The sequence below is a fragment of the Leopardus geoffroyi genome, chromosome B3 (assembly GCF_018350155.1).
Source record: "Leopardus geoffroyi isolate Oge1 chromosome B3, O.geoffroyi_Oge1_pat1.0, whole genome shotgun sequence".
Classification (NCBI taxonomy): Eukaryota; Metazoa; Chordata; class Mammalia; order Carnivora; family Felidae; genus Leopardus; species Leopardus geoffroyi.
Genome location: NC_059337.1, coordinates 37,175,857 through 37,201,673, shown reverse-complemented (window position 1 = coordinate 37,201,673; position 25,817 = coordinate 37,175,857). Strand labels below are relative to the sequence as shown.

The 25,817-nt window shown below is 48.6% G+C and overlaps 1 protein-coding gene across 1 annotated transcript in view; it reads right to left on the bottom strand.

Annotated features, from left to right (window-relative positions):
* ITGA11 (integrin subunit alpha 11) overlaps positions 1-25,817 on the bottom strand; it is a 126,068-nt gene that overhangs the window by 85,596 nt on the left and 14,655 nt on the right. The window contains exon 2 of the mRNA XM_045449294.1: positions 5,709-5,820. Within this exon, the coding sequence (XP_045305250.1) occupies positions 5,709-5,820 (112 nt within the window). The remainder of the gene's footprint in view (positions 1-5,708; positions 5,821-25,817) is intronic.

Genomic DNA, 25,817 nt, shown 5'->3' with positions numbered 1-25,817 from the left:
CCATCAGAGAGAGGGTTTAGGAAAGGTAAGGCCATTTTAGGCCAGGAGAAGGATCCAGAAAGCCGCATGGAGAAAGTGGCCTTACAAAGATGAACATAATTAACAGCAGCTCATATTTTGTCTTGTATTGTTTTTTAATTATTTCAAGGATATTAGTGCCGCCTCCTCAAATGGTCTGTGAGTTATTTGTGAGTGAAACCATGCCTTACTCGCACTAATATTTTGCAGAAACTAGTAACGTTTATTAACAGAAGCTTAATAAACAAATAGTAGTCAAAACAAATTCAATCTTGCCAAAGCCAGTTCCATTTAATCTTTTTTTTTTTTTTTTAATGGTTATTTGTTTTGAGAGAGAGAGGGGGAGAGAGAGAGAACACCAGCAGGGGTAGGGGCGGAGAGAGAGGAGAGACAGAATCCCAAGCAGGATCTACACTGTCAGTGCAGAGCCCGACACGGGGCTCAAACTCACAAACCATGAGATCATGACCTGAGCTGAAATCAAGACTCAGGTGCTTAACCAATTGAGTCACCCAGGCACCCCCAGTTCCATTCAATCTTTAACCCTTCATAGCACATACAAAATATGTACCTTATTTTGGGGCTGGTTGAGAGAGATTTAAATCATTAATTTAGTATTTTGGGGCACCTGGGTGGCTCAGTTGGTTAAGTGTCTGACTTCGGCTCAGGTCATGATCTCGCGGTCCGTGAGTTCGAGCCCCGCGTCGAGCTCTGTGCTGACAGTTCAGAGCCTGGAGCCTGCTTCAGATTCTATGTCTCCCTTTCTCTCTACCCCTCCTCTGCTCATGCTCTGTCTCTCTCTGTCTCTCAAAAATGAATAAACATTAAAAAATGTTTTAAATCATTATTTTAGTCTTTCAAAATATGTTCTTTTGAGCATCTACTAATTGCCAGGGATTATACCCCTCATTTCAGAAAGAAAGACAATGAAACAGGCAATCACTATCCAGTTTGATGAAAGTTATGAAAAACAAAATACAGAATTCTATGGGGCAACTACTCTGGTGATGGGAAGGGATGGTCAGAGAAGGTTTCTCAGAGGAAGTGAAATCTCATTTGATAAAAGAATGTGGACTTTCAATTCTAGCCATAAACAAATTATGAAAGCCAGATAAAACACACGGAACAACTATTTTCAGGCACTGGGTAGCAATCAATGCAGAGCTCAGTACTCAGAAAAGGCAAGCAGAGGAGCTAAATCCACATTCACCCTGGCTCTCTACATGAGGGAGCTTTCCTTATTTGGGCACAGGGAAATAAAATCCAGAGAGCAGCAGCCGTGCTGAGTGGAGGAAACAGTGATTGAGGCTGGGGCTGAAACTAGGATTTGGTAGGGGCAGGCAGAAGGGAGACAACCACAGAAAAAGAGCCCCCCAAACTCTGCTAACATTTTCCCTCAGGATCCTTGGCTGACTCCTAAGCTGCGTATGCATCCTGTGAGACTCTAGAACATCTGCTGGTGGGGAAGAGTTTTTAGAGGCTGTCTGATGCCTGGGAGATGTTGGGGTTCATGCCTGATCTGAATGGAAAAACTTTGATGACTATTGTGGGGGAGATCCCAGAAAATCCATGCCTTAGGAATTAAGGCTACACCCTAAGAGGAAGGACAAAACTAGATGATAGCTGCCCTAACCAAGGCCCAAACAAAGCCATGGTAAGATCTAGGTGATTTCATCAGTATTTTAATTGCCTCTCAGAACAAAATATATAGTTCTTTATTTTATTTTATTTTATTTTATTTTATTTTATCCTATTTTATTTTATTTTACAATGTTTATTTATTTATTTTGAGAGAAAGAGAAAGAGAGAGCAAGCATGGAATGGGCAGAGAGAGACAGAGAGAGAATCCCAAGCAGGCTCCATGCTGCCAATGCAGAGCCCGATACAGAGCTTGAACCCATGAACTGTGAGATCATGACCTGAGCCAAAACCAAGAGTTGGATGCTTAACAAACTGAGCCACCTAGGTGCCCTGAAAATGTATAATTCTTTTAAAGAAGGTAGCATAATCTATAGTCTCTACTGTGTAACATTCACAATGTCCAACATAGACTAAAATAAAAAATTACTAAACAGGCAAAGAATCAGGATAATCAACTGATAATCATAAGATAAATAGTCATTAGAAGCAGACCCAGAGATGATCCAGATATTGGAGTTAGCCAAGGACTTCAAAATAACTATGATTAGTATGTAAAAAAAAAAAAGACTAAAAAATCAACAAATGGGAGAAACATTATTTTAATAGAATTAGAATCTATAAAAAAGAATCAAATTGAAATTCAGGAGCTGCAAAATAAAATATCTGTAATTAAGAATATATCGGATGCATTTAGCTACACAGTATGCCTCATGTACATAGAAACAGAATTCCTGAGAATATATCAATGGAAAAAATTTTTTAGAAAAATCAATGAGTATAGTTAACCATATTAACAAAATAAAGGAGAAGAACCATATAACACTGCAGTCTTTGCAGAAAAAGCACCTGATAAAATTCAACACTTACTCACACATACACATACACACACACAACCTCAGAAAACTAGGAATAGGAAAAAAAAACTTCCTTAATCTGAAGGTATCTATAACAAATGAATAAGCTATAGTCAAAATCTTATTTAATTGTGAAATACTGTAAGTTTTCCCTCTTATAAAGGAAATAAGAAAAGTGTGTTCAATGTCACAATTTCTATTCAACTTTGTACTGAAGGTCCTGACCATTGCAATTAGGCAATTTAAATAAATAAAAGCTACAAAGACTGGAAAACAAGAAATAAAACTGTAATTATTTCAAGTGATCTGATTGTATGCACAGGAAATTCAGAAGAATAGTATCAAACTATTAGAAATAATAAGTTAATTTCATAATATTGCTGGATATAATGTAAGGATACAAAACCAACCATATTTTTATTTTTTTACATTTTGTTTTAGAGAGAGAGTGTGTGCGAGCAGGGGAAAGGGGCAGAGGAAGAGAGAGAGAGAGAGAGAGAGAGAGAGAGAGAGAGAGAGAATCCCAAGCAGGCTCCACACTCAATGCAGAGGCTGATGTGGGGCTCAATCCCACAATCCCAGGACCACAACCTGAGCCAAAATCAAGAGTCAGACACCCAACCAACTGAGCCATCCAGGCACCCTGACTGTCTTTTCCTATACTACCAAAAAAAAAAAAAAAAAAAAAGATTAGAAAATGAAATAACATTCCACTTTAATTAGCATAAAATAGCAAATACCTAGGAGTTAATGTCGTAAAAGACACAAGAATTTTACACTGAAAACTTGAAAGCACTATTGAGAGAAGCACTATTAGTTTTCTTAAACAGGATGTACAAGAAACACTAACCATAAGACGTTTTACAAGTTAAACTTTATTAAAGTTAAGAACTTCTGTTCCTTGAAAGATACCATTAAGAGAATGAAAAAGCATATCACAGACTAGGAGTTCTTTGCAATGCTTTTCTCTGACAAAGGATTTGTATACGGAATATGTTTTTTAAAATTCTATAAGATGATAAGGAAAAGAAACACAACACAATTTTTCAAATGGGCAAAAGTCACAAATCAGACACTTCACAAAACGGGATACCAAAAGGCCAGTACATTTACACAAAATTACTCAACAGCATTAGTCGCTATAGTAACCCAAGTTTAACTCACAAGGAGATACCACCGGAATAGCTAAAATCAAAAAGACTGATAATACCAAGTGTTAGTGAAAATATGGAGCGATGGAAACTCCATTACATTACTAAAGAAAAGTTGAAATTGGCAAATCATTTTGGAAAAAAGTGCTTGGCAGATCATACTAAAGCTACATTACCTACCCTTTAACTCAGCCATTCTCCTCCTGAGTATACACCCAATAAAAATGAGAGCAGACATCCACCAAAAGACATATATGAGAATGTTAATAGCATCTCCACTCAAATTAGCCAAAAAATGGAAACAACCCAAATATCCATCAATAATTAAGTGAATAAACACACTCTGCAGTGGAATATTACACCAGTGAAGGAGCACGAAGTATAATACATTCCGCGATATATTAAACCCCAAAGACATAATGTTGAGTAAAACAGGTCAGGTATAAATGAGTACTTACAGTATGATACCATCTATATGAAGTGCAAAACCAGGCAAAAGAAATCTGGTGACAGTGGTCAAAATAGGGATTACTTGGAGGGGCACTGACTGCCACTCCTGTGTGACAGGGGTCACACGGGAGCTTTCTGAGGGGCTGGAAATGTTCTGGATCATGTTCTGGAAGGTGATGACATGGGCCTATACATAGGTAAAATTTCACTGAGCTGTACAGTGGAGATGTCTACATTTTATTGTGTCTAGTTATACCTTAAAAGAAAGACAATAAGATGCTCCTTTAAAAAAATATGAGAGGATTAGCCAGATCAGCATGGTGGGGTAAGGTGAGGGGGGAAGGTAGGAGACGACATCACTGAGGGAGGGAATAGCATGTGCAAAGAAGGTCTAGAGGAAGAACTGGAAAAACAGAAAAAAATTCAGTTTGGCTAGAGTGTTGACTACAAGAAAGGAGTGGAGAAAGTGGAAGGAGAAGAGGTTGGGGAGGGTAGGCAGAGGCAACACTGGGAAGAGAGCAGGGTAGAACGTTTATCGTCACTGTTTGTGTGGTCCCTTGACTCGTCAAGGGTATCTAAGAGGGCCAAGAGAGGCCCAGCCTCTTCCATTTCGGGAAGGAGGGCCTTGCCTTCTGGCAGCTAAAACCCAAGCAGAGGGAGAAGAATGGCGATTAATAGTACATGTGTGGGGCAGATCTTACTGGGGTGCTGAAAACGTTCCAAGACTGATTTATAGCAATGGCTGCATAACTTAGTAAATTTGTTTAAAAAAAAAAAAAATCATTGACTTGGGGAAAAAAAAAAAAACATTGACCTGTACACTTGAAAAGAGTGCTTTATGATATGTAAAATATAAGCCAATAAAGTTATTTTTAAAAGTCAGAGGCAGACCCTTCCCCCCTCTTGATTGTCCCTGCCCCCAGAGGCGTTCCTGGCCCTCTCCCCCGACCCTGTCTCACTCTCGCTTTCCTCTGCCCCACCTTCGCCTGTGGTTTAGCTTGTGAGTACACACACCCATCCTCAGAGACACCCCCCAACACCTCTCCAAGCAGCCAGGATCAGAGGCACTACCCCACTGATGAGACACTGAGGCCCTGAGAGCAGACGGGAAGGGGTAACTATTGGTTCTGGATGCCTGCTACCTATGCTATCACATAACGTGCCACCTGTGCTATTTTCATTCCCATTTCTCAGATGAGAAGATGGAGGGCCTGATGTGGAATGCTCGAGGTTTCATAGTCAAGGGCAGACGATATGAAGCCAGGACAAGAAGTCAAGTCACTGGGCGTGAAGGTGTCTACACATGAGGGCCACTGTGGGCAGCCAATGGAGGGGCTGGGTGTGGGGGGGTCCGGGGCTGGGTGGGGTGACAGCTCTCACTCACCACTTCTTTTCTTTTCTTTTCTTTTTGACAGAAAGAAAGAGAGATCATGCACAAATGGAGGAGGGGCAGAGACAGAGGGAGGGAGAGAATCTCCGCTGAGTGCAGAGCCTGATGCGGGGCTCAGTCTCACGAAGTGTGAGATCATGACCTGAGCAAAAATCAAGAGTTGGACGCTTAACCAACTGAGCCACCCAGGCGCCCCTCACTCACCACTTATTGCCACTGATGTCATGCTGCTGCACTGTGTAACCGAAGAAGGCGGCCCTGGAGCCAGCGATGATTCGAGGCTTCCTGGTGTCCATGTTGAAGGTGCCCGTGAACCCTGGGGTGGGGAGAAGAGGATAGTCAGGCAGGAAGAGGTCTGGGCCCCAGTTGGTTGACGGTCCCCACTGGCAGGTCTTGGCTGTGGGAGGAGTATGGTCCCCTGTCCTTGGGGAGCCGCCATATGAGGTGGTTAATGTAGCCCCTGCTTTGGGGAGCCCACAGTCTGATAGGAGAGGTAGGAGAGGCGCACCCCCTGCCCTGCAAGAGCCATAATCTGATAGGGGAGGCATAAAACCTACTCTCAAGTACACCAGGTCTGACTGGGAAGACCTGGTCCCTCCTTCTGAGAATGCCAGTCTCATGGTAGGGGTGGGGAGAAGATAGCTCCTTTCCTCCTCCACTATCCCTACCTCCAACTCCACTCCTTCTAGCTTCTGCTGGTTTCTTCTTCCATTTCGTTCTCTCTTTTCTATTCTTTCTCCTCCTCCTGTCCCTCCTGCTCCTCCCTCTCTTCCTCCCTCTCATCTCTGCCTGCTAAAGAGTCAAGGAACTGCCTTCCCACCTGTCCCCCGCCAAGCCTTGGTTCCTAGTGGCCATGACTCCAGCTCTACTGGCTCACCACCACCTTCTGAACTGATTTGCAAAGCTCTGCCTGACTTCGGTTGGGGGTCACTGCTGGGCTGGGGCAGTTGATGCAAAGCAGAGAAACAGTCTCGTAACGCTTTCACCCTGGCCTCTAAGGTTTTCCTTGTTTCGTTAGGTCACGTGTCAATGAACCAATTCCACCTGCCAGACAGCCTTGGTGTTGAGCCTTTGGCATTCTTGTGCCAAATCACAAGAAACAACAACTCACATCTGCATGGCAGCTTGGTTCCTGAGTCTCTTCACATCTGCCTTGGGAGATGAACAAGCATCTCACAGGACCTTGGGAGAATGAACAAGCATCATCCACATTTGGCAAAGGGGGATCCAGTGCCAAAGTGGTTACGAGGCTTGTCCAAGGGTGCACAGGGGGTCAGTGGTAGCAGCAGGAACTAGGACCTGAGATGCCTGCTCTTTGACTCCTTCACTCCACGAGGCATTTTCAGGGCATGTCTGGCCTCCTTACCCATCATTAGTAGTAGGAACACCAAACTTGGGACCCATGGGACTTGAGGGGTGGGATCCTACCATCAGCCCAAATTTTCAGATCAGTGAAATACAATCAGTAGAATAGAATAGAATAGAATAGAATAGAATAGAATAGAATAGACAGAATATCACTGTCCCCCCCCCTTTCACGTATGTGTAGGGCGTGAAATACACGTTTATGTATTTCAAAGAACTTTTACATATATGTTACCCATTTGACCTCTATGACAGCCCTGTGACGTGGGTAGCAAAGGGTAGCCTGCGGGACAGGGACTCTGAATGTGAGGCTGGTACCTTGAGTGTCCCACTGTCCTGCCCATGGACACTGGATCCCCGGGCTGAGTATTTGAGGGGGACACTCAGGGGCACCTACTTGAACAAGACCTATTGTAAAAGAACAAGTCGTTTCTTCCACACTTTCTTTTTTGCTCTGCGAATGGATGCAGTGGCCAAAAGTTTCATCATTACAGTCATTGAATTAGAGTCCCGGAGGGAAAACTGGAACTCCTTGGAGTCGGGATATTAGATATATGTTATCTCCCTTGTCTATGTCAATTGGTTATTAGTGCTGCCTGGAGCACTGTGTTAAGAGAGATTCTGAGGTCAAGTCTGTGCTCAGTGGGCAAGACTAGTGTGATCAATGAGCGGGATGGATCCTGCCATGGAAACAGGAGAGGACAGTGGCAGCAAGCTGCTATGTAGCTGTCCTCATATTCCTAATCTGCCACAGGAATTTAGTGTCATGGCCCAGAGTGGGGCTGGGAGACGTACTTAAGTCATTAGCGCCTTATTTACCAGGCCCAGACTCTGAACAGACTTATCAGCCTGGTTAGCAGCAGGCAGCCTCAGGAAAGGGGACCCTGGTCAGGTGAGCCCAGGGGGAGGAACCAAGGACCCTGGTTCTTGGCCAGTAAGGGCATGTCCTGGAAGAGAAAGGGACGATAGTGTCACCTATGCAGGGCTGGGAGGTGGGCAGCGAGGGGTCGAAGAAGCGGGGTTTGCAGACAAGGAACTCGCTCTCTCTCCAAATCCGTTCCAGGAGTGAACACACATACACACACGCACACACACACGCACACACATATACATGTGCACACGCAGTACACGCGCGCACACATGCTTGTGTGCACACGCACAGGCCTGTGTGCACACACACGCACATTTACAGGCACAGGCCACATCCCTGATGGTGTGCAACACTTTGTCTGGCTCCCTGGCGCCCCCTGGAGACACCCCATGGTGTCCCTGGTCCTCTTGCTGTATCTGACCTCAGCAGGAGGAGGTGACCCTGAAGAAGGGGAAGGCACATTCTGGCCTTCAGGACCCTCCCACCATTTCCAGGCCTACAGGAGGGTGAGGGCCAGGGAAGATGAGGCCATAAATTGTGTCTTTGAGGTCCTCCCACTGCCAGTGCTTCTTGTGTGAACATGGCCAGGGGGTCCCTCCAAGATCTGTCAGATCCTGTTACTCCTCAGCCCCATACCCTCCACTGGGTTCCCACCCCACTCAGTCACAGCCAGACTCCTTACCTGCAAGGCCCTGTGTGACCATGCCCTCCCCACCCCCGTGCTGTTCTTTCTTTTTATAAAATTTTTTTTTAATGTTTACTTATTTTTGAGACAGAGACAGAGCATGAACAGGGGAGGGGCAGAGAGAGAGGGAGACACAGAATCTGAAGCAGCTCCAGGCTCCGAGCTGTCAGCACAGAGCCTGATTGGGGGCTTGAACTCATGAATGGCGAGAACATGACCTGAGCGGAATTCAGATGCCCAACCGACTGCACCACCCAGCCGCCCCTCATGCTGTTCTTTCTGCTCATTTCCTGTCCTCCCTCCTCCATCCATCTGTTCCAGCCACGCTTTCCCCACTGGTCGGTCCTAATGATGCCTCAGACCGCCCTCTGCTCAGTGCCTTTGCCCTGGCTGTTCCCTCTGCCTGGAACACTCCTCCCCGGTCAGCTGCACAGCTCACCCCTCAAGTCATCCAGGTGTCTGTCTCAGTGCCATCTTACCCACCACCGGGCCATCCCGTCACTTTCCGTCCCCCTTCTCCTCCATTTTTCCTGACAGCACTTATCACAAACATATTACATATTTATCTGTTTCTCGTCATGCGGCTGATAGACCGTAATATTCCTATGTTCTCTAAGTGGCACGAAACACTGCTGTACCCTCAGCTTCTCCTTAGCCCTTGGTGCCCGGTCATAGGTATCGACTGACTGGATGGCTGGGAACCAGGCGCCACGTTGGGCTGGGATGCCCTCTCCCCTCCATGAGGAAAAGGGGAAAGAAAAGGATATTTCCTGAGCACTGAGATGTTCCGGGCATGATTGGTTCTAGGCATCTAACCATCGATTTTACATTAATTAGTTAGATCTTACACCAGCCCTGTGAGATAGGTATTATCCTACCTCTAGGAGGTTAAATAATTTGCCCTAAATCACTCGGCTGGGAGGAGATCAGAGCAAGTCCATGATCAAATAGCTCAGGGCACTGGGGTGATGTGTTACCCCTGGGAGACCAGCCTTTTATAACAAGGACCCAATAGGGAGGAGGGAATATTTTTTTCAGAGAAGGGGGTCTTCCCTGCCCTCTGCCCTCAGGGGCCACCTCCTCTGCTTTGGAATTCTGCTGGGAGAAGGAAATGGAGAGAAGGCGGATCCCTGTTCTCCTTCCCTCACCTGGGGGTCTGTCTAGGACCAGTCTAGTCTCCCCTGCACCCCCACCCCCAACCTCCTGGGGATAGGATTAGTGAAGCCCGCCACAGGCTAGAGGACAAAAGCCCTCAGGGCCAGGGTATTAAGTTACAAAGTGGTGGGTGGTGTCCTCACTGGCGTGGGCATTTGCTTCTGATCAAACCAAGCCAGAGAATGGGTTTCCTAAAAGTGATGTCAAGTCGGATGCTCTGACCTCAGCTCCCAACGAGATCTTTGGCCCGCTCCTCTGATGGCAGATGGCTTTCACGCGTGGGGAATGTACTCTTCTCAGAGATTTACGATCTCCAAATACCAATAAAACAAAACAAAGTTGTTTTTGACGGGAATCGACAGGCCAGTCGCAGAGACGCTGGGAGTCTGGCTGTTTTTCTGCCCTTGCTATTGATGACAGAGGGTGGAAACCCACAATTCTTGGGGCTGCTCTCCTGTGGACTGTGGCCAAAGTTACATCAGCTTTTTCAGAAGCTTATCTGTATTTTTAAAAAGCACCAGTCAGTCCCAAGAAGGGATGGAAATCACAGCCCTGAGCTCGAGTACCACTGCAGGCTAAGGTGAACACCATGGCCCCGTTACCAGGTGGGGCAGTCCCAGTCCCAAATGCTGAGGCACGCTGGCCAGCACGCATCCAGAGCCCCTGTCGGCCAACAGCTCCACCGGGAGCCCTCACTCTAGCTCAAGGTCGGCCGCTGGGCTTCCATGCTGCACTGGTCCATTTTCATGGCTCACCCCCCACTGCCCAGCCCGGTCCCAAACCCTCCACACGTCTGCAGACTCACTTGTGCTAGTTTTCCTCTGGCTGCCTGCGTGCAGTTACCAAGGGCCCCTTTCTGCTCCTTAAGATGCCCCTTCCTCCCGCCCTGGGGCCTTTGCACTTGCTGCCTCTCTGATGAACTTCTCATCCTCATCAAATCTCAGCACAAATGTCACATCCCCTCACATCCCCAGAAGCCTCCCTGACCCCCGTTTATACCAGGTCTCACCTGATGATCTCCGCACCTCTTGTACTCACCAGTACAAGTGACGTCTTTATTATCACAGTTAGTAGTTGGAACCGGTGTGATCATTTGGTTGATGGTGGCTCCACGAACGCCAGATAGGGTCTGTTTACTCACTGCTGGTTTCAGCACCCAGCCCGGGGCTAGCCCCAAACAGCACTGAGGGGTGAGCAAGACAGGAAGAGAGTGGGGAGCCTACCAGCTAGGGAGAGCTGCGTGGAGAGTAGGTGCAAGGCTGTGACCAGTCTGCCATGATGCTTAGAGAAGGCAGGGACCATGGTGGGCTAGGGCAGTCAGGAAGCTTCTGGGGCTGTGATCTCAGCCTGGGAGGTTGATGCGTACAAATTGGTGAGGCGGCCCAAAGGCAGTAGGCAGGAATTTCTGGTGTGAAGGGAAGGAGAAGAGAAGAGCCTGCCTGGCATAGGTGTCAAAACTGTCTAGCTCCTCCTGCCCTCCTGCCAGACTCCTTGAGGGTGAGTCCAGGCAAGGAGACAGCATGGCTTTTGAGATGAGGGAGGGCTGGTTAGAAGCCTGGCTCCAGCATTCATTCACTAATGGGCGACCCGGGGTCAGTTCCTTCTTCTTTCTGGCTGTTAGTTTACTCATCTATAAAATGGGACTAATAATGCCCACCTCCAAGAGTGGGTGACGAGACTGAATGCAGTACCCAAACTGTGGCAGTGCCTGGTAGGTGGAAAGCACTCAATACATCTTGGTTGAATTAAATTGAGTCAAGATTCCCTGTTCTCTGGGCTGCCTCGGTGCCTCTGCCCACGCTGTTCATCTGCCCTAGGAGGCATTTCCTTCTTCCTTCTTCCTTCCTTTCTTTCTTTATTCCTTTCTTTCTTTATTCCTTCCCTTCTTTCTTCCTTTCTTCCTTTCTTTCTTTCTTTCTTTCTTTCTTTCTTTCTTTCTTTCTTTCTTCTCTTTCTTTCTCTCTCCCTTCCTTCGTTCCTTCCTTTCTCTCTCTCTCTTTTCTTCCTTCCTTCCTTCCCTCCCTCCTTTCTTTCTTTCTTTTCTTTCTTTCTTTCTTTCTTTCTTTCTTTCTTTTTTCTTTCTTTCTCTCCCTTCCTTCCTTCCTTTCTCTCTCTCTCTCCTTTTCTTCCTTCCTTCCTTCCCTCCTTTCTTTCTTTCTCTTTCTTTCTTCCTTCCTTCCTTCCTTCCTTCCTTTCTCTCTCTCTCCTTTTCTTCCTTCCTTCCTTCCCTCCTTTCTTTCTTTCTCTTTCTTTCTTCCTTCCTTCCTTCCTTCCTTTCTCTCTCTCTCTCTCCTTTTCTTCCTTCCTTCCTTCCCTCCCTCCTTTCTTTCTTTCTTTCTTTCTTTCATTTTTTCTTTTCTTTCTTTCTCAAACATCAAGGCCCAGCTCTGATGACTCCTCTGCTACATTGTGGCCCTTCCTCTTGGGTTATAGTAGTTTCCACATCTACCTTGCCCTCTTCCCTGTGTATACACTATTCAGGGCAATGTCCAGGAGCGGCTTTTTATCTTTACCCTGTGCCCGGAGGATGCAGGGAGACTTGCCTGCTGGATTTCTCACCTTCTGAGAATCTGCTCTCAGAACCTGTATCTGTGGGCTTCTTCCTGCCTTAGTTTACCTCCTAGCTTTCTGACTTAGGTACTAAGGGTCCCCTGCCACTTAGATTATAATAATAACAAGCATAGCATTCACTATGTACCAAACACTGTTCCAGATTTATTTAATCATCACAATAACCCTTTTTTTTTATTTTTAATTTTTCTAAGTTTATTTTGAGAGAGACAGACAGCATAAGCAGGGGAGGGGCATAAAGAGAGGGAGGCACAGAATCTGAAGCAGGCTCCAGGCTCTGAGTTGTCAGCACAGAGCCCAATGCAGGGCTTGAACTCATGAACCGCGAGATTGTGACCTCAGCCAAAGGCCAATGCTTAACCAACTGAGCCACCCAGGCACCCCACACAATAACCTTTTGAAGTGAGCATATTATCATTCTCATTTTACAGGTGAAGAAACTGAGACACAGCCAGGAACAGCAGGGATGCACCCCAAGGCCTCATCAGTCCTGCCCCATGCCTCCTGCCTCCATCCAGCCTTCTCTCTCTGTCAGCCCCACCCCCTTCCATCACCTGAATTCCTCACCCAGGTTTGACCTCCTCCCACTCCCTGCTCCTTAAAAACTCACGAGTCCCAGGTCCCACACCCTTAGATCCTGCTCACTAGAGAACCGATTGGTGAATCCCTGACCACAGGGACCAGGTGGGCCAGAAGGAAGCAGCCAGAGTCCTTGAAGGTCTGTACATAGCTCTGCTCAGCAGCCCTCCGTCTGCAGGGACCCAGGCCTCAGGTCACTCCCTGGGCCCCACACTGCGTTACAGATGCACTTGTGTAAGCAAACGCCTTCATTTTCCTTGGACGATGTATGCTGGGATGGGGGCGAGGGAGGCAGAAATGCTACCCAGACTCTCTCCTATCATCTCCCTCTTCCCAGTTCTCCTTGGGCCCCAAGAATCTTCCCATCTAAAAGCAAATCACAGATAGAGAGGGTGGGAGGGAAAGACCCTGAAACTAGCTTAAGCAGAAAGAAATGGTAATGCCACTGTGGAGGACAGAATGACACATTCCAAAGTGAGACAGAAATGAGATGTCAGTGCCCGGCTGTTTTGCACCGTCTGTATTGCTGTCCCTTTGGCACACAGTAGGTGCTCAGTAAAATATGCTGAACTACAGCAGAAAATTTAGCTCTGAGACAAACCACAGGGGACTCTTAAATACAGGGAACAAACTGAGGGTTGCTGGAGGGGAGGTGGGGGGGATAGGCTAAATGGGTGACGGGCATTGAGGAGGGCCCTTGTTGGGATGAGCATTGGGTGTCGTATGTAAGCGATGAATCATGGGAACCTGCCCCTGAAACCAAGAGCACACTGTATACACGGTGTGTTAGCCAGCTTGACAATAAATTATATTAAAAAAAAAAATAATAATAAAAGCAGGGGACTTGCTGGGATGAGTGTTATATGTGAGTGTCACGTGTAAGTGGTGAATCACTGGGTTCTGTTCCTGAAACCAATACGACACTGTATGTTAACTAACTTGGATATAAATAAAATAAATAAATAAACAAATAAACAAACAAACATATAAATAAATATCACAGAAAGAAAGAAACAAAGAAAGAAAGAAAGCTTAGCTCTGCCTAACAACAACAAATAACAAACACTGTCAAGCATTCCCACTTGACTTTGGGCTGGGCCATGGGAGGCAGAAATTAAAGTGAGTCAGTTCCCAGCCGAGGTCTTAGGCTACTCGGTTCATTCCTGCTTGTTCATTTGCACCTCTGCCATCCCTGTGAGAAGTATCTCACTCAGGCTAGCCCAGCGATTCCAGGAAAAGGGTGCAGGGCATTTGGCGCGAAGCTGGCCTAGCCAAACCCAGCTGAGATCAGCGATCCCCGGGATGCAGGAGCCAGCCCAGGGAGACCAGCAGAGCCACTCGGTCGGGCTTAGTTTAGGTCAGCTGATGCCAGACACGGGAGCTACATAATTATTGGGTGTCACTCAGATTTGGGGAGGGGGTATTTGTTACACGGCATTATTATAGCAATTGATCACCGACTTGGCTTAGCTCTTAAAGGACGGACAGTCAGGGAGGATTAGGAACAGTTTCACAGGGTGATTAGACAAAGACACAAGGAGAGGGAGGCTGGGGATCGGTGGGGACTCGTGGTTTCTGGGGTAGGAACCTGATCGCTACCTTCTTAAGGGCTCATGAGGAAGCCTCAAGGTGACACAGGGCGAGACCTGTGCCTCGCCTGTCAGGGAACAGGTGGCCCAGCCAGCAGGTCATGACCTGAGCCACGCATCAAGCCTTAGAGCTGTGCTGTCATACCTCGTCAGGACACAGAATGGCAGACACGGGCAGCAGACCTACAGACAGACCCTGAGCATCAATTCTAGGCTCCACATAGGATCTGTGCGGCCACAAAGCCTCCACAGCACAAGGGCCCTCCTGTACCTCATTTTCTACTGCATTTCCTAATTGCCCGGGCTTATAACTACTACCCTCTCCCTCCCAGACAATTGAACACTTGGGTCAAAGGAGTAGCAACTTTGTTATCGGGGAAAGGTAACTTCTTTGGGTTTTATTTTTATGAAGGACCTTAGAGATCAAGTAGTCTATCAGTCTCCAAACTTTATTTTTCTGGAGTGAATCCCAACTTTTTTTTTTTTTTTTTTTTTTTTTTTTTTTACCACAATCTACACAGGAAATGCAGACACAAGACGTTGAGGTTAGGTTAGGGGCAGGGGATAAGGAGTACCTCCTCTCCCCCAGTGAGAGTCCTAAGACAATTCTTTTGAACCCTAGGGTGTCCTGGAACATAGTTTGAGAAGCACTGGCTCAGGTTTAAGACGCTTATTGTCACAAGAGAGCGAACTAAGGCTAGGAGAGGGGTGGGGATTCATGCAAGGTCACCAACTTTTCTTCACACCCATCTTTATTCACCACCAGTTCTTTTTCCTTTTCTTTCTTTCTTTCTTTCTCTTTCTTTCTTTCTTTCTTTCTTTCTTTCTTTCTTTCTTTCTTTCTTTCTTTTCTTTCTCTCTTTTTCTTCCTTCCTTCCTTCCTTTCCTTCTATTTTTAAAGATTTTGTTTTTAAGTCACCTCTACACCCGAGATGGTGCTCGAACTCACCACCCTGACATCAAGAGTCACACGCTCTACTGACTGAGCCCACCAGGCGCTGCACCGCTAGTCCTTCTGCATGACCTTTCTCTTGAGTCCTCTGATTCAGTAAAAATCTACTTGGGTCTGTGATGCTTCAGGTCCCATGCTGGGTAGCGGGGACACCAAGGCGATAAGCTAAGACTTGTGGTGGTCAGAGTCTGCAACCACGGGGGCAGGCCAACAGACACGTAAGCAAGTCAGCAGAGCCCGAAGCAAAGCTGAGAGGAAGTTGGACCAGGGTGGTGTGATGTGGGTTCTAATCTCAGCACCGTCGCTAACTTGGCTGTGTGTCCGTGGAGAGTCGCCACGCCTCTCTGGGCCTCAGTTTCCCCATCTGTAAAGTGACAGTGCTCTGCGCTCTGCCATCTAAGGCCCAGTCCCCTCACACATCAGTGAGGTTCGCCGGGGCAAACACACAGCCGGCTTCCAGCTGTCAGCACGCGAGCATCTGTCTTGAGTCTTTGCAAACAATTTGGAATTGGAGGCCAGGCAGTGTGGAGGAATGCAAACTCATCTTAATGTTGGCCGGGGCCAAACACATTTAGGAAGGGAACTCTCCAGGCAAAAATGATCATCGTTTGCATTTCCGAGCCAAAGGGAAGGACTAAGGAAACTGTCATTTAGTGCTTGGCAGTAGGCAGGCCTTGTTCCCTCCCCTTGCCTGAACCCCGGAGACCAGGCCCCGGGGCCTTGCTTCCCTGGCCGTGGCTGCTGGGCACGCCCAGCTGTCAGACGGGTGGCCTTGGTGGGGGTCCAAGCAATGTGGTCACCTCTCCAAGAAATCCCAGTCCTGTCCCATTGCTGGACTGTGCTGCTAAAACCTCAGCGAGGAGATCTGGAGCAAGCAGGCAGGGGACCCCACGGCTGCCTTCACAGCTCTCTTCAAAATCGTGGCGGCCAGGCTTTGTGCCCTAACCCCTTGAGTACACGGCTACGTGGCCTTGGAAGGACGGAGGCTTCTCTGTCCCTAGGATCTTCTTGCAATGGGAGCAATGACCCCTTCAGTGGGGAGAAATGGCTGGAGGACCATTGCCAAGGTCAAAGGCTAGAGGATGGACTCCCAAGAACCAGAACTCAGAAAAGGGAACGTGGGACTGTAATGCCCACCTCCTGAGAGCTGGGATTGCATGGGTGTCAGGAGACCTGCATCCTCCCCTGGCTTCTGCCACCGACTGGCTGAACCTTGAACAAGGTACTTTTCTCTGGGCCTCAGTTTCCCCTCGTAGATAATGAGAAAGCTGGACCAGGTGGTCTAAAAATCTTTACAGTTGGGACATTCTGAGTCTGTGTGACCCTTCACCTCTGGATTCATTTCTAAATCTACCTCCCTTAGGAGGGGAGAGCAGGCAGATGAGCACTGGACACCCCAAGAGGGCATGCAGCTGGCCACTGCCCCTGTAAGTCCCTGCCAGACTGGCTTCCAGGACTGAGGCCACCCCCCCTTCCCCTCCAGCACTTGGATCCAACACAAATGCCGCTCAGCATCAAGCCACTTCTGAAAGTGAACTGAACACCCTCCTGCCTGCCCTCCATGACTTAGCGCTCAGCTGTACCGGCCCGCTCCTAGCACTGGGGGCCGTGATCAGGTGGGCACGGGTCTGGGGATTCCAAGCCACTTCTTACCACCATGTCTCTGGTGCTTTAGAGCAAACCTGCCCAAACTTGGTCTCTCCCTCTCTTTTCTTTATATGTTTATTTATTTACTTTGAGAGAGAAAAAGAGTGAGTTGGGGAGGGGCAGAGAGAGACAGAGAGAGAGAGAAGCAGGTTCTGCACTGTCAGCACCGAGTCCGAGGCAGGGCTCGATCCCATGAATCGTGAGATCGTGACCTGAGCCAAAATCAAGAGATGGACGCTTAACCGACCGGGCCACCAGGTGCCCCAAACTCAGGTCTTCACTCTTGAGAAAGACCACCCTGTTCTCCACCTTATTATCTCCTCGGTGTCTTGCTTCTTTGCCAAATGACTGCCCTTCTGGATGGACTTCATGTCTCTCTGCTAACTGGTCCTTATCCCCCTGCCTTTTTCTTGGAAAGAAGTGCTATGGAGTCCATCCTGCTTCATATTCGTCCAACATTATTATCACCAACCAACAGCCGTCCTTCCTTGTTCTACCTTCTGTGGAAGAAGCTAGAGGGAACCCTGGCTCTGGATGGAGTCTCCAATCCTTGGCTCCCCTGGTCTGGTGCAGGTCAGGACAGGCCCGCTGAGGGAGCCTGGTGCACACAGGTGCACGAGTAGCTAAGGGATTAGCAAGAGAGGACGGGCTAGGGAGTGGTAATGGCAGGCAGGAGTGATTTCTCCTGATGGAGTCCAGGAAGAGGAGAGGATCCCATCCATCCGGAGGACCATCCCTATCCTCAGACTGGTAGAGAAGGGGAGGGCAAGGCCATAGTGGGGAGGCTTCCATGGAAAGGCTTCATCCCTGCCCACGGAACGAGCACACCCCTCGTTTCTTGGAGGAATCTCTCAGGGAAATGATCTCATCAGGGAACCGGCGCGTCCCCAGCCCACATTCACTGCTGCTTCTGGCAGTGAGCCACTCTGGGCGAGCCAGTGGCTGTCTCCTGGGTGGCTGTGGCCACAAGTCCACCTTCCCCGGGAGGAGGAGCCCCAGATCCATAAGTTCTTTTATGTCCTCCTGGATGTTCCATGTGTGAAAAGGCACACATCAGAATCAGGCAGCTTCCTCGTGCGTACAGTGAGGGGGCCTAGACGTTGTCACTGGCTGAGTGCTGGGTTCCACTTGAGCCCCGCACCTTGGAAAGCCTTCGTATGTGTACAGAGGTCTTAACTGGACAGAGGCTTTCATATTCACGATCCCATCAGGCCCAGGCAGCTTCTAACACACCGGCTGTCTACACAGAAGGAACACTGCTGCGCTTGCCTACCTGCCTTTGCTCTCTGTCTCCTCCACCTGTGTGTCTTCTCTTCCCATCTGCCCTCTCTTCTGCACCCACCCATGAGCAGGGCCCAGTGTGTGCCCCACCCGCCCTGTCATTTTGCTCCTGTGGTCCCCACCTCGTCCAATGTCCCTTCCCAGCTGTCCCGCCTCCTGACCCTCCCTCCCACACCTGGGGTGGAGAGGCCAGGGGACAGGGAGCGGGCCATGTCCTGCACCTGCATGTCCTTGGTGCCCACTGTTTCAGACAGCAGGCACTCAACAAACATGAAGGAGACACATGCACACAAAAGGCTGGGCTTGGGCCTGTCTCACCAACGGGGAAACGGAGGCTCAGGAAGTTGCCTGCTGTGACCAAGGTCTTCTAGCTGGTGGGGCATGTTTAGTTAGAGCAGGGATCCAAAGGCAGTGCTCTCGGTCCAGTCCTTCCCTGAATCTCCCAACGGGATTCAACTGTCATTCTCGGAACACCTATCAAGTGCCAGGAACAGGCCAGGTGCCTTAGCATTTCACTGAATCCTAACACGTGATTAGGGATTTGATCCCCACTAGACAGGCGAAGAGATGGAGGCTCCGAGACTGACTTGCCCATGGCCTAGGTGCTCATGCTGAGGACTCATCCTGCCTGCTTCCCAGGTGACACACCCTTTACCCCTCTAGAGTGCCCCTCCGGGTCAGCTGTGTCTGCGAGAGAGCAGGCAGGGCAGCTGAGAGCTCTCCACGGTGGGGTTGGATAAGACCCTCTACTCGTGTCCAAAGAGGGTGCCCTCCCCCTTCCCGGACCAGAGACAGCTGTCTTTGAAGCTTTCACTTGCGTTGGAGCATTGCAGACCCTAGGCCAACCCGATATTTGGTGCCAAAAAGAGAGGCCACCATAACCAAGGCGAGGGGGCTTCTGTCCCTCTTCGGCCCTGGGCCCTGCTCAGTATCCAGAACACAACAGCCTCTCAACAAAGTTGACTGAACAAACCCATGAATGAACGAGCATGGATGAGCTTATCAAGTTAACTCGATAATCATCTAACAAGGACCTATGCTGATGGGGCTCAGGGCAGTCTCACCTCTGCCCACTGCCCTCTGTCAGTTCACCCTCCGCTCTCTCGAGCCGGGCTCCCCCCTGCCCCCATGCTACACGCGGGGTGCGAAAGGCCAGGGAGCCCTCCTGCTCCGGCCTGCCTACCTCTCTCCCCTGCTTCAGCCTCCTTGTCTCATCCAAAAGCTCAGTTGTTCTCTGTCCTGTTCCCACAGTGTCCTAAAGCTTGCTGACCTATGACTTATCACAAAGAAATCTCTACATCAGAAGCCATCAGACATAGACCGGGCAGCCATATTGGGTAGTGAGGGCCCCGCTATGGGGGAGGCTACAGGGGAGATCAAACACTTGCTGGGGCGGGTGAGCTGCGGGCTTAAATAGAGACACTTGCATAAGCATCCAGAGAGGAGAGATGGAAAGAAGGAGCCAGTGCTGGCGAGAGCAAGGGCTATCCTTTTTATTTATTTTTTTGAGAAATCGGGAGTTTGCCAATGTGCTGGTTAGGCAGATGTCAGGCTCATGGAAAACAGGCCTAAAAACTGAAAAGAGCAAACAGCAAACTGAAATTTGCTGTAATTAACATTGTTTTTTTGCTCCCAGCCTTGGACAGCCATCTCATGCCTTCAGGGAACACAGGGATCACCTCCTTCAGGAATAAGATTCACGTTTTTATGAGAGCCAGTGTATTTTCCTGCCTGACATCATTCTTTCCTTTTTCTAGCTAGGGAAAGTGATCAAAATGGACCTCTTTCCTTAAGTTTTCAAAGGCTGCCGTGAAGGATATAAAAACACACCAGTGTCAATATTGTGAATCTGTGTCGCAAGTTCATTTAAAGTACAACAAAGTTTGGAGCAACTAACCTTCTCCCTGACCTCAAGCTGCCTAGAAGACTGGAGGCAGAGACGTGACCCCAAATATACACCTGTAGGACCTGGCTGAGCATGTGGGACTTGGGCTGAGGCTTTTCTCCACTGACCCCAAACGGGCCCAGGCTCCTGCGAGCCCCAGATCACACCCAGCCCAGCCCAGCCCTGCCCTCTGAGCCCCATGGTCAATGCCCAGATGCCCACAGACATTTTCACTTGAATGTCTCATGGCATCTCACTTCATGTGACCAAAAAGATGCCTTAGGTTTTCCCTTCCCAATAGGCTTTCTCCCAGAACTCCCCATTTCAGGACCTGGAGTCACCTACCATCCGATGGCTTGAGTCACAAGCTTGGACATCAGTCCTCAGGATTTTCCTTCACTTCCCATCGGCGAATCCTGCCAGCTCCACCCCCTCAATTCCTCTCGAATGTGTCCCCTCTTCTCTATTTCCTCTGACACCACCCAGGCCAAGTCATTTTCATCCTTTTATACCTGGACCTCTGCAAGACGCTTCTTTGTTTTTTTTTTTTTTTTTTAAGATTAAAACAATTTTTAGTTTTTATTTATTTTTGAAGGAGAGAGAGACAGAGCATGAATGGTGGAGGAGCAGAGAGCGAGGGAGACACAGAATCTGAAACAGTCTCCAGGCTCTGAGCTGTCAGCACAGAGCCCAACGTGGGGCTTGCAATCACAAGCCATGAAATCATGACCTGAGCTGAAGTTGGATGCTTAACTGAATTAGCCACGCAGGCACCCCTTTGCAAGAGGCTTCTCGTTGGTCTCTTAATCCTACTTTTGCTCAACTCCAAACTATGCTCTTCATAGCAGCCAGATCCTATGATCCTGGTACTTTCCTGCTGAAAACTTCTGGGGTCCTCCCATTGCATTTAGGGTAGATTCTAGACCCTTCCCAGGGCTCACCAGACCTTGCAGGATCTCTCTGTTCCTGTGTCACAATCTTTGCCACTTTCTACTTTCAGCCATTCTGACTCCCTCCCTGATCTTCAAACCCACAGAGTTCTTCCCACCTCAGGGCCTTTGGACTAGCTGTTCCTCTTGTCTAGAACATTATTCTCCAAGATCTTTGCTCAGCCGGCTCCTTCTTAACCTCCAGTTTTAATGTCCTGGCCTCAGAGGACTCTTCCCTGAGCACGCTCCGGAGAACCATTATCCTCCCTCAAAGCATCTTCCTTATGTCTTTGACAAATAAAGATAATTACAGTTGGTTATAAGAGCTATTTGCTCACTTGGACACTGTCTCCTCTCCCCCCTGGAGTTTAAGTTCCACAAAGAAGGGGACCAGGCCGGAATGTGTACAATCTTCCCTTTCAGTGATGTCATGGTGGTGGCTTGCTTTTAATTGACCACAGTGGGAGGATTTACACCACGGTATTTGGCAAATGCTACAAACAGGGACTCTACCCACCTCATCCCAAGAGCCAGAACGGGTTGTTAAACATTTACCAGCCCTCCACTGGAAGGGACTGTATCTGTCTGTCTCCCTACCTTATCCTCAGCATCTGGAACAATGCCTCGCACACAATAAGTACTCAATATGCATTTGTTAAAAGAGATTGGAGAAAAAAACAAAGAATGACAAGCACCAGGCCCCCAAGAGTCTCATACACTAACCTGCCGACAAAGAGTAGAAGGGGAAAGTTACACTCGGAGCCTCAGAGGGGGAGAGAACTTCAGAGTCCTGAATTTGGCTTCAGAAGCCCTGGTTCTAATCCCAGCATAGCTTTTTAACATGTTTTACAGCTTGGATGGGTTTCTTGCTCTTCCTGACTCTGTTTTCTTATCGGTAAAAGGCACACACTGGACTGGATGCTCTGAGTCCCTGTGTAGGATTTCATGAAGCCCATCGACGTGCGCTGTTCCCATCTTACCCCCTCGAGCCCCCCAGTCACTGCACTACACTGCACAACTGCAAAGAGTGCTGTTTACACCGTAGTCGTTTGACTTACGCAGTGCACAGTCTTTACAGCTGTACGTGGCAGCCCTGCCCACCCTGATCCCGGCCACGGTCCCTTTCAAAGGAAGCTGAATTGGACAGGGAGTTCCTCCCTTTCCTGACATACTAACCAGCTCAAAGAGCTCAGACAGTTTGGTTTTGGTTTTCGAGTTCCTAAGATTATTTCCCGCTTGTCATGGGCGTGTGGAGCAAGAGCCCTGTGCATCCAGGCTAAGCCCCAGCCCAGGGAGTGTTTGGGTAAAGTAAGAGCAAGACAAGGCTTAGGATATGCAATTTGTGGCAGAGCTTTCCCTCGGAGGACAGGAAGCAGCGCAGTGAGGACCCGGAGAATTGCTGTGCCTGTCTGCCTCTGGTCTTTGAATACAGACTAAAAAAAGGAATTGTGGGGGGGCCCTTCCCTTCCAAGCCTGCAGGGCCCGCCCTACAGTGGATATACCCGCAACCCATCTGAAAAGTTCTCTGGCTGCATAGAGCTTAACATATGAGCGAAGCTGGATGCTATTGGCTGGGCTTGATGGGGGTGGAGGACATTAGGGAGTGGAAGTGTGTTGGTTCCCAGAAGGTTATGCAGAAGCCCTTTGGGTTTTCGTATATGTCACTTCCTCATGGTTTCAAAACTATCACAAATGTCTATTGTCACGTTTACGTCTTTAGAAGAGTTAAGGGCTCATGGCTCCGCCTGCCTTTGCTGGAAAACAAAGGCCTGCCTTGTGAGGTGGTGAGCTCTCTGTCACTGGAGGGATGCAAGCTGAGGATAGCCACTCATCTGGGATATTCGGGCTTCACGTTTCCTATCAGGCAGATGTTTGGCACTAAGGCCTTTTAAGAGGCCCCTGAGGCTTAGAACTGCTCATGGACCTGTGGATGAGGAAGGGCCAACCATCCTCTACATGAAGTTGTTCTTTTTTTTTTTTTTTTTTCTCAACGTTTTTATTTATTTTTGGGACAGAGAGAGACAGAGCATGAACAGGGGAGGGGCAGAGAGAGAGGGAGACACAGAATCGGAAACAGGCTCCAGGCTCCGAGCCATCAGCCCAGAGCCTGACGCGGGGCTCGAACTCACGGACCGCGAGATCGTGACCTGGCTGAAGTCGGACGCTTAACTGACTGCGCCACCCAGGCGCCCCTACATGTAGTTGTTCTAAAGTAGAGTCTCTGTTGTCAACTTTCTCATGGTACGTGTGGCCTTTATAGTCAAAGTTGGCTTCTAATTCCGGACCTATTCACAGATGCATGGGAGCATAGCCCTCAAAGAGCTTTTAGGATCATGGAGGTCAAACACTTACTTTAGAAGTGACTGAATGGAAGTCTTAAGAGGATACATGGGTCACTCAAGTTCAGTATTGAAGCCTGAACTTGACCCAGAGGTCATCATCTGCAGCCCAGGCTTTTTCATTACCGTAGACTCAGAGGAGTAGTGAGAGATGTAATCCAACCCCAGGCTTTGTTTCCACATCTAGAACACTCAGGGTCGGTTCAGGTTGGTCCATTTGGGCCAAGTCATGGCTGGTTTCAAGCAGCCGCTCCTAAAAAATCAATAAGGAGTGGCGTAGGTCTAATAGTCTATCAGCCGTGAACTCCTCTGTGTGAATTAGGTTGCAGTTGGTTTACTGCCCAGCAGGCTGAGCAGAGCCAGGGTTGGAAGAAGAGGGGGTGCTGGCTGGTGTGAACTGCCTGGGGCAGTGTTGAAACCTTAAGCAAGGTGTATGTTGGCACTGGGCAGGATGGTGTGGTGCTCCGTGGAGGAGGGAAGAGTAAGAGAGAAGCAAATGGACAGTGCCTAGTGCCCACTGTCCAAGGGGCCAGGCAGCCTTGTAGAGAGTAGAAGTGCTGCTGATAAGACACAGAAGCCCACAGAAATATCAACATCACTTCAGCAGTGGTCCAGGAGGGCTTCCTGGAAGAGGAGGTCTTTCTGGGGCTGCTAGAGCCTGGGGAAGCAGCAAGTTCCTCTCCATTTTCACCTACATCCATTAAGGACACTTATTATGGAAAGGATTGGGGGTTTCTTCTCCTTTCATGGGAAGCCAAAGGTTTATTTGGGCTGTCCTCCCTGTGGTTCCTTGCTCCCCCACCACGTCCCTCCCCTGCCCCCACCAACTCCAGACCAGCCCCATGCTCAGCAAAGCTTTGATCCGGGCTCCGGTTCCCCATAAAACTCTCTTCACCTGCCTGAGCAGGGCACCCTGGGCAGACCCCTCTTCCTTGGCCCACCCCCATCAGCAGTGGAGGCCAGTCCAGCAGAGCCACTGCCAAGTCAAGCAACCCTGCAGGAACCCTGGGCTGGGCTGAGCACAAGAGAAAACGGCCACTCCTGTGCCTGGACACCTGCCAGCTTTTCTAGACTCCTCCTCGAGACTGCCACGGGGTGCTGGCCCTTGAAGAGGCCTTGACCAAACCTCCAAGGAGAGAGAGCCAGGGCAAATCACATCCCAGATGAATGGAGTCTGGGTCAGTCTCATACCTGACCCACTTCAGTTCTGGATAAGTAGGGACGGGGGTATCTGTCCTTCCTGAGAGCTGCATAGTATAATCCAGGGTCCCCCATGGCATTGTGGGTGAAAAAAGTTTAGGTGGGTCAGGAGGGAACATTAAAACTTGACTACTCATGTGTTTATTTAATGGGTATTAAAAAATTACAAGCAAATAAAAACTTAAGTTTCATAGCAACTATGGCTTAGGATTAGGGTAAATTTAAAAATTAAATTGATTTAAAGTCAATTTAAGGAAAATTATTAAGTGAAAATAGTGTATTACACAGCTATGGCCAAAGTCCCGTGAGTAGTACATAAAAAGCAAGGACGGGGCGCCTGGGTGGCTCAGTTGGTTGAGTGTCCGACTTTAGCTCAGGTCAAACCCGTGGTTTGTGGGTTCAAGCCCCACATCGGGCTCTGTGCTGACAGCTCAGAGCCTGGAGCCTGCTTCAGATTCTGGGTCTCCCTCTCTCTCTGTTCCTCCTCTGCTTGCACTCTGTCTCTGTCTCTCTCTCAAAAATACATAAACAATTCAAAAAAAATTTTTTTTTAAAAAAGCAGGGAAGAAGTGGGTTTTCAGGTGATCAAACCTGGATTTGGACCCTGGTTCTCTTGTTCGGTGGCGGTTGTGTGACCTTGGGCAAGTCCCATAGTCTCTAGGGACTGCAGTCAATGGAGTCAGATTGCCTGGGTTCAAATCCCAGGTTGACTTTATCACCTGGGTGATCTTGGGTAAGTTCCTTCACATCTACATGCCTCAGTTTCTCGTCTCTAAAATGGGGGACTAGCACCCCTCTTACAGGATTATTGAGAAGACAAGCAATTAGAACAAAGCCCGATTCCTGGAAGCCCTCTATGAATGTCATCAAGCATTACTATTGCTAAATGTAATAAATTAACATTTATTCCGCTCCCTGTCCCTACCGGACATTTTGCAGTGATCAGCATCATCTCTAATTTTTCCTACTAATCCCACATGGTGGGCATCATCATTTCCATTATATATCCTAGAGAGAGGAAGTGACTTGTCCAAAATCACACACTTAGTAAGTGTCAGCGCCGGTATTCAAAGCCCAAGTCACAGCAACGTGCCGCTCATATGAACCTCGCTGGGCTCAGACTCAGCCTCTCCACCTGTGTGACGGGTTTCACATCATCTCCCAAGTCCCCAGGGCCGGTTCTGGTCCAGTGGCACCCAGGGATTGGACCGTAACCTGGGATCTACCGTTTGGTCCCTGCCATCTTCTCCGGGCACCGCCAGCTC